This window comes from Helianthus annuus, chromosome 5 (assembly GCF_002127325.2).
Source record: "Helianthus annuus cultivar XRQ/B chromosome 5, HanXRQr2.0-SUNRISE, whole genome shotgun sequence".
NCBI classification, from domain to species: domain Eukaryota; kingdom Viridiplantae; phylum Streptophyta; class Magnoliopsida; order Asterales; family Asteraceae; genus Helianthus; species Helianthus annuus.
The window spans coordinates 136,642,537-136,651,283 of NC_035437.2; the positions used below are offsets into that span (position 1 = coordinate 136,642,537).

At 39.7% G+C, this 8,747-nt stretch overlaps 2 protein-coding genes across 2 annotated transcripts; both read left to right on the forward strand.

The window, feature by feature from the left end:
- The first annotated feature begins 788 nt into the window (after window positions 1-788).
- LOC110941394 (histone H3.v1-like) lies at window positions 789-4,305 on the forward strand. The gene is made up of 4 exons (XM_022183026.2): window positions 789-854; window positions 1,355-1,413; window positions 2,532-3,237; window positions 3,664-4,305. The coding sequence occupies exons 1-4, from the start codon at window positions 789-791 to the stop codon at window positions 4,297-4,299; spliced, it is 1,467 nt and encodes a 488-aa protein (XP_022038718.2). The 3' UTR covers window positions 4,300-4,305.
- Window positions 4,306-7,420: 3,115 nt separating this feature from the next.
- LOC110943668 lies at window positions 7,421-8,212 on the forward strand. The gene has a single exon (XM_022185402.1). The coding sequence runs from the start codon at window positions 7,421-7,423 to the stop codon at window positions 8,210-8,212; it is 792 nt and encodes a 263-aa protein (XP_022041094.1).
- The last annotated feature ends 535 nt before the right edge of the window (window positions 8,213-8,747 follow it).

Sequence of the window (8,747 nt, forward strand, 5' to 3'; positions counted from 1 at the left end):
TGACCGTTTTTTTTTTTGACCGTTTGGTTAATTCATTAAACTTTTTATATAAATACCCCATATATCTAAACAAACTCAAAAACCTCTCAACAATTCTCACACAAAAAATTCAAAAAACTTTCAAGTATTTTCATACTCATTTTTTTAGAAATATGGAAGGTTCAAGCAAGAGAGGTGGTGGATCGAAAAAAAGAGGTGGCGGTTCGGGTACGAAGAAAATAAGGCCCAAGGTTCGAGCGAATCTTGGTGAGCCCGATCGATTTAGGTTGCAAGACGAACCCGACCAAGTCCCACCCTTTCAAACCCAACAATACCTACCCTTTCAAACCCAACAATATCCACCCTTTCAATCGCAAACGTACCATAACCAACCGTTCGTTCCACCGTTTCAACCTCACCAATTTCAATCGCAAACGTATCAAACCCAACCCCACACACTCGACCCTCTACTAGAAGACAACACCCTCATTCATCATTTTGCCAAAGCGTGGAATGGACCACGTGAACCACAACCAAGTCTTGACGAGGACGAGGAAGAGGAAGAGGAAGAAGAAGCGGAGGAAGAGGAAGAGGAAGAGGAAGAAGAACAAAATGTTGAGGTTCAAGAAATCGTTCCAATCGGCCGACAACCTTGGACGAGCGAGGAGGAGGTCTCGTTGACGAAGGCGTATTTGCACATCTCGGAGAGTAGGAAACACGGGAACGAGCAACGAAGGGATGCGTTTTGGAGACGGGTTATTAATCATTTTATGAAACTTCCCGGTGCAAATGTCCGAAACATGGACAAAATGACGTCGAAGTGGACGGATTTGAACCGGAAAATTAGCCAGTTCAACGCTTGTTTCATTCAAAAGGTATGTTTTTTTATTAAAAACAGTTTATTAAAAAAAAACAGTTTTTTATAAAAAAAAACAGTTTTTTATAAAAAAAAACAGTTTATTAAAAACAGTTTATAAAAAAAACAGTTTTTTATAAAAAAAACAGTTTATTAAAAACAGTTTATAAAAAAACAGTTTTTTTATAAAAAAAACAGTTTATTAAAAACAGTTTATAAAAAAACAGTTTTTTTATAAAAAAAACAGTTTATTAAAAACAGTTTATAAAAAAACAGTTTATTAAAAAAAAACAGTTTATTAAAAACAGTTTATAAAAAAACAGTTTTGTATAAAAAAAACAGTTTTTTATTAAAAAAACAGTTTTTTGTTAAAAACAGTTTATTAAAAAAAACAGTTTTTTATAAAAAACAGTTTTTATAAAAAACAGTTTATAAAAAACAGATTATTAATAAAACAGTTTTAAAAAAAAACAGTTTATTTATAGAAAACAGTTTTTTAATATTTTATTTTTTTTGTAGAGCCGAAACCCACAAAGTGGAGCGAGCGAGGCGACGATCATGCAACAAGCCACCGAAATGTATTGCACAACGTACCATAAGGGGACTAGGGGTGGAATCACTAGTGATGGATTCTATCACTCCCACTCTCCAATCAAATCATGACATTTCATCAACCATATTTCTATCACTAGTGATAGAAATGGACTAGGGGTGGAATCACTAGTGATGGATTCTATCACTCCCATTTTTTTAATTTTCATTTTAAAATTAGAAAATAAAAATAAAACACTAAATTATAAATTTCATTAAACTTAAAAAAAAATTACGTAACCAAATAAAAAAAACAACTAAACCGATGGCATCTCCCAACCCCACTTTGCGCAAATCGCGCGCTTTTGTTCGATGACAATTGACTTGAACGGTTCGTCGAGATGGGCATGTTTTTCACACAAGATTTTTAAATCATTTTGTCTTTCGATCGTTTTCAAGTGTTCCTTGTACGCCTGCTCCCGTTCAACTTTTAGGGTCATCATTGTTTCTTTTCTTTGTTCGGCCATCTTGTATTGGGTCATTTTCTCCTCTTCGATTCTAAAGATCGACTCCGCCACCGCCTCCTTCCCTTTGCTTGACGAATCACCACCTCGTCTGCGTCGTGGCCTTGTGGGTGTATCTTCCTCAACGGGCTCGTCAAGGGGTTCGTCTAGGGCTCGTCGTTTAAGTTCATTTGGGGCAAGTTATCCGACGCGGAAGTCGTGTAGTTCCCCGAATCGGATGTCTTTGATCTTTTCGAACCGCCTCGCTTTTTTGGAGCCGTAGGTCCACGCGTGTCAACCAACTCAACGGGGACCCACTTCGGGTGATGTCTCGCAACTTCCCATGCCGCCACGTGTGGAAAAGTTCTCTTAGGGGACTCGGGGCGGGCACGTTATAGCCAAGTTCCACGCGTGATGAAGATGTAGCACACCGCCGCCGCCCCTAGTTCCACGCGTGATAAAAAGAACGCGTGCTGCACACAACGCGTTAAACATTTGAAAAAGGAACGTTTTTTTGACCGTTTTTTTTTTTACCGTTTGGTTAATTCATTAAACTTTTTATATAAATACCCCATATATCTAAACAAACTCAAAAACCTCTCAACAATTCTCACACAAAAAATTCAAAAAACTTTCAAGTATTTTCATACTCATTTTTTTAGAAATATGGAAGGTTCAAGCAAGAGAGGTGGTGGATCGAAAAAAAGAGGTGGCGGTTCGGGTACAAAGAAAATAAGGCCCAAGGTTCGAGCGAATCTTGGTGAGCCCGATCGATTTAGGTTGCAAGACGAACCCGACCAAGTCCCACCCTTTCAAACCCAACAATACCCACCCTTTCAAACCCAACAATATCCACCCTTTCAATCGCAAACGTACCATAACCAACCGTTCGTTCCACCGTTTCAACCTCACCAATTTCAATCGCAAACGTATCAAACCCAACCCCACACACTCGACCCTCTACTAGAAGACAACACCCTCATTCATCATTTTGCCAAAGCGTGGAATGGACCACGTGAACCACAACCAAGTCTTGACGAGGACGAGGAAGAGGAAGAGGAAGAAGAAGCGGAGGAAGAGGAAGAGGAAGAGGAAGAAGAACAAAATGTTGAGGTTCAAGAAATCGTTCCAATCGGCCGACAACCTTGGACGAGCGAGGAGGAGGTCTCGTTGACGAAGGCGTATTTGCACATCTCGGAGAGTAGGAAACACGGGAACGAGCAACGAAGGGATGCGTTTTGGAGACGGGTTATTAATCATTTTATGAAACTTCCCGGTGCAAATGTCCGAAACATGGACAAAATGACGTCGAAGTGGACGGATTTGAACCGGAAAATTAGCCAGTTCAACGCTTGTTTCATTCAAAAGGTATGTTTTTTTATTAAAAACAGTTTATTAAAAAAAACAGTTTATTAAAAACAGTTTATAAAAAAACAGTTTTTTATAAAAAAACAGTTTATTAAAAACAGTTTATAAAAAAACAGTTTTTTTATAAAAAAAACAGTTTATTAAAAACAGTTTATAAAAAAACAGTTTATTAAAAAAAAACAGTTTATTAAAAACAGTTTATAAAAAAACAGTTTTTTATAAAAAAAACAGTTTTTTATTAAAAAAACAGTTTTTTGTTAAAAACAGTATATAAAAACAGTTTATTAAAAAAAACAGTTTTTTATAAAAAAAAACAGTTTTTTATAAAAAACAGTTTATAAAAAACAGATTATTAAAAAAACAGTTTTAAAAAAAAAACAGTTTATTTATAGAAAACAGTTTTTTAATATTTTATTTTTTTTGTAGAGCCGAAACCCACAAAGTGGAGCGAGCGAGGCGACGATCATGCAACAAGCCACCGAAATGTATTGCACAACGTACCATAAGAGAACTTTTCCACACGTGGCGGCATGGGAAGTTGCGAGACATCACCCGAAGTGGGTCCCCGTTGAGTTGGTTGACACGCGTGGACCTACGGCTCCAAAAAAGCGAGGCGGTTCGAAAAGATCAAAGACATCCGATTCGGGGAACTACACGACTTCCGCGTCGGATAACTTGCCCCAAATGAACTTAAACGACGAGCCTCTAGACGAACCCCTTGACGAGCCCGTTGAGGAAGATACACCCACAAGGCCACGACGCAGACGAGGTGGTGATTCGTCAAGCAAAGGGAAGGAGGCGGTGGCGGAGTCGATCTTTAGAATCGAAGAGGAGAAAATGACCCAATACAAGATGGCCGAACAAAGAAAAGAAACAATGATGACCCTAAAAGTTGAACGGGAGCAGGCGTACAAGGAACACTTGAAAACGATCGAAAGACAAAATGATTTAAAAATCTTGTGTGAAAAACACGCCCATCTCGACGAACCGTTCAAGTCAATTGTCATCGAACAAAAGCGCGCGATTTGCGCAAAGTGGGGTTGGGAGATGCCATCGGTTTAGTTGTTTTTTTTTTATTTGGTTATGTAATTTTTTTTTTAAGTTTAATGAAATTTATAATTTAGTGTTTTATTTTTATTTTCTAATTTTAAAATGAAAATTAAAAAAAATGGGAGTGATAGAATCCATCACTAGTGATTCCACCCCTAGTCCATTTCTATCACTAGTGATAGAAATATGGTTGATAACATGTCATGATTTGATTGGAGAGTGGGAGTGATAGAATCTATCACTAGTGATTCCACCCCTAGTCCCCTAATAGGTTGAGTTATCCGTGCTCCTGGCATGTTGACCACGTCAATATGCATTTGTGGAATTTTAGGTTCTTTAAATTTCTCGGACATTAGACTAGTGGGTATGGGGGCCGGCTGAGGCCCGGCTAGGACCGGCGCCGGTCCCCCACACCGCCCCCGACAGCTCCGGCTCGGCACAACCGGCCACCCACAGCCGGGGTAGCCGGGCCTCTCCTTCTTTTCCTTACACACACACACCTATACATATATGCATATATATATATAAAGGGGCTCATCCCCCACCCCCCTAGGTCCATCCCCTTGAAGCGTTTCCTACGTGTCGGTGACGTGGCGGCCCATCCCCGTGAGGATGAGGCTCTCCATACCTTCTAGTCTTACATGATTTCCGTGTGACTTTTTCAATATGCTTCCCATTACAAATTTCAATGACTTTTTCACTTCATTTCTATGTTCCCATTACATGATTTGTTTCGTCTAAGACACGGTCCTCTGGCTTGTTGACAATGTGTACGATCTGTATTTATGAGTAGTTGAGTACTTGACCCCTTCTCTCTGTTTTATACATGGGCCTTAAAAATTTAGGAAAAAAACCAACTTATGCAATTTAATAATGTTTTTTAATTGGTTTTTGTTACGATATATAATACCTAATATAATTAGTTTGTGGTAATATTTTGTTATTTTTTTAATTAGTTAATCAGTATTTCATAGGTTTTTTTTTTATGAATCGACTTCTGGATGATAGTAAAACATAAAAGAGGCTACCATAACATACTCGTGGGTGAATAGCATATTGCGTGCCATGTCCCAGGTGGGTGAATTTTGATTGATGAAAGAGGCTACCGTAACATACTCAGTAGGGAGGCCAAGAACTAGCTAATGGAGTAGACGAGATTCAGTTGAGGTGAACAGTGTTGTCCCATTCTTCCTCGTGTGACACGTTAGCCTCACATCACTTTTTTCCGGATTTCCTCAGATTGCGCGGTGTCGTCGTAGATTTCCCCAGATTTCTCCAAAACTAATTTATTTTAATTAAATTTGAACTTTAAAACAATTTATATATTTAAATGTTTTAAATAAAAAATAAAAAAAGGATATATAAACAAAAAATAAAATCATATTTCAATATATTTTAGTTACATAGTTTAAGGTAGTTTAGAAAATATAACAAACTCAAAAATCAAGGTATAAGGGGACAAATATAATAAATCAAGTTATAAGGGGTAAAAATATAGTAAATCAAATTTCAATATATCCTCTTATTCAAGCCTGCAAAGACAAAACACACACAAAAAAAAAAAAAAAAAAAAAAACCACACACACCAAAATACATACACATACATGTAGGCAAAAGATCAAATACAAATAATCTTAACATACTAAACATACAAATTGAAGGAAAACCCAAAAAGACAAGGTGGCATTTTTGTAATTACCACCAACTATCAAAGTTACAACAAAAAATACCTAAAAAAACACAATTTTTTTTTAACATTTTTTATTAAAAATCGCTACATTTCGTTAGCAAAAAAAAAAAAAAAAAAATTTTTTTTTTGTTGCTGCTACTAAAAGTAGCGATTTTTTAATAAAAAATGTTAAAAAATAAAATAAAATAATTTGTGTGTTTTTTTTTATTTTTTTAGATTTTTTAGGTTTTTTGGGGGTTTAGTTTTTAGCATTTTAGCTTGGGTGGGGGGGGGGTAGGTTTTTTTAGGTTTTTGGGGGTGGGGGGTTAGGTTTTTTTAGGTTTTTGGGGGTGGGGGGGGGGTTAGTTTTTTTTTTAGGTATTTTGGGGGGTTTAGTTTTTAGCATTTTAGCTTGGGTGGGGGGGGGGGGATGGTGGGGGGGGGGTTAGGTTTTTTTTAGGTTTTTGGGGGTGGGGGGGTGGGGGGTTAGGTTTTTTTTTTAGGTTTTTGGGGGGTGGGGGTGGGGGGTGGGGGGTTTAGGTTTTTTTTGGGGGTGGTGGGAGTGGTTAGGTTTTTTTAGAGGTATTTGTAGAGTAACTTTGATAGTTATTGATAATTACAAAAATGCCACCTTGTCTTTTTGAGTTTTCCTTCAATTTGTATGTTTAGTATGTTAAGATTATTTGTACAAGAACTTTACCCCATACATGTAACCTGAAGAAAAAAAAAGAAGAAAAACAAATACACTACCAATACAAGGGATTGAAACAATACGACTAGCCATCCTAAGAATGTAAAGTCTACCCAGAAAAATTGGTATAACATGATCCCATTCCCATAAGACATTTGGGCCCCGTATACCCCCAACCCTTAATTAAATAGCAAGAGCCCAATCCAAAGGCCCTTATCGGACATGCCAAGCTCGAATAACCCTTAGGTAGGTCCAACAAACGGCCCAACCCCAGAGCCCCCAACCCCAAAAAATATACCCAGTGTTATAATAATTAACACAAAATAAGCAGTGTTGTTAAACAACACAACACCTTGCGCATAATAATTAACACAAAACAAGCAGCGTTGTTATACAACACTAATAGATAATATATTTGTAGAAGTTATTTTGTAATTAATATTGTTTCCATATACTTTGTAATCATCCCTAATTTATGGGATTGTAATCTTTCTATATAATGGAAACCCTAAGAGGGAGAAGGATCAAGGATCCTATTGTTTCATGGTATCACGAGACCAGGAACTTCTTCTCTCCTAAACCCGCCGATCTCTTCCTTCTTCTTGAAGCTTTCGGCTGCCCACCTTCTCCCTACCTACATCACCATTAGTCTGCTGTCTCTTCCACCCGCTCTCCCTCATGGAAACCAAATTACACCCGGCCGTCACCGTTTCAAATATCAAGACCGCCATCCCGGTAACCCTTGAGATGGAAACCGGCCACTGGTCCACCTGATGGAACTCTTCAAACTTCACTACAAAGCGTTTCAGATTTATGATCACCTTCTACCACATTCTCCGCCTGCCGTTTCTTCTTCAACCGATAAAGACAAGGCTGCTGATTCATCCACAACTAAAGAAGCCTGGGAGCGACTTGACTCCATTGTCCTTCAATGGATTTATGGAACAATCTCTCAAGACCTTGTTCACACCATCATTAAGCCCGGTACTACGGCACATCAAGCATGGACCACTCTCGAAAACCTGTTCCAAGACAACAAAAGTGCACGGGCACTTCATCTTCGCCACCGATTCACAAACACCAGACTTGAAAACTTCGCCAACGTCTCTGCTTATTGTCAAGAACTAAAAGTTTTTTCGGATCAGTTGGCCAACGTGGGGCATCCGGTGGATAATGATGCCCTTGTCCTCCAATTAATCGCAGGCCTTACGGACCAATATGAAGGTATCGGGATTGTGCTTCAAGGTCAGGACCCACTGCCACAATTCGCCACGGCTCGGTCAAAGCTCTGCCTTATCGAGTCACGGAAACAAGAACAAGCCCTTCAAGCCGCCAAGATCGCCGGTACAGCCCTCACAACATCCTCTCGCTCGTCCTCTTCTCAGCAACCAACCGAGCACACTTATGACCGAGGCAGGGGACGTGGTGGTCGCTCTCGCGGTAGAGGCAGGGGTCGCAGACGCCAATCATGGGGTCGCGGACAGCCCACTTACCATTCATGGCCCAATCACCCTCACTCCTATTGGCCACCTCCCTACGGCCCATGGCCCAACTCGCCTAACTAGCCTCCATATCCGACCCATTGGGCCCCTCCCCCTTGCCCTTACCCAACATCTAGTCCTCGATCCACTACCAATTCCAGCGGCGCAGGAATACTTGGGTCCGCACCAAGCCAAGCTCACCATACGGCTTACACACCCACCGATATCGACCAGGCCCTTCAGGCAATGTCTCTCAATCCGCCATAGGAACCCACCGGCTACATGGACACCGGTGCGACAGGTAACATGTCTAACACCTCTGTTAATTTCGATTCTTTTTCTAATAATAGCATGGGACAACAAATAATCTTCGGCGATGGCTCCACCATCCCGGTACTTGGACATGCAACCAAACACTACCACCACCATTCCCACCCCTTGTTCTTAAAAACGTCCTTTACGCCCCAAAATTACTTAAAAACTTAATCTCTGTTCGTCGGTTTACAACCGACAATTCTGTTTCTGTCGAATTTGACCCTTTTGGTTTTCTTGTGAAGGACTACAAGAGCCGGATCCCTATCCTCCAGTGCAACAGCAGCAGTGACCTCTATCCCCTCGT

Coding starts and splice junctions, on each gene's coding strand:
- LOC110941394 (XM_022183026.2), top strand. CDS start 789: ATGACGTCGAAGTGGACGGATTTGAACCGGAAAATTAGCCAGTTCAAC. Junction 1,414..2,531: donor ATGCAACAAGCCACCGAAAT/GTATTGCACAAC, acceptor TCATTTTTTTAG/AAATATGGAAGGTTCAAGCA. Junction 3,238..3,663: donor ACGCTTGTTTCATTCAAAAG/GTATGTTTTTTT, acceptor TTTTTTTTGTAG/AGCCGAAACCCACAAAGTGG.
- LOC110943668 (XM_022185402.1), top strand. CDS start 7,421: ATGGAACTCTTCAAACTTCACTACAAAGCGTTTCAGATTTATGATCAC.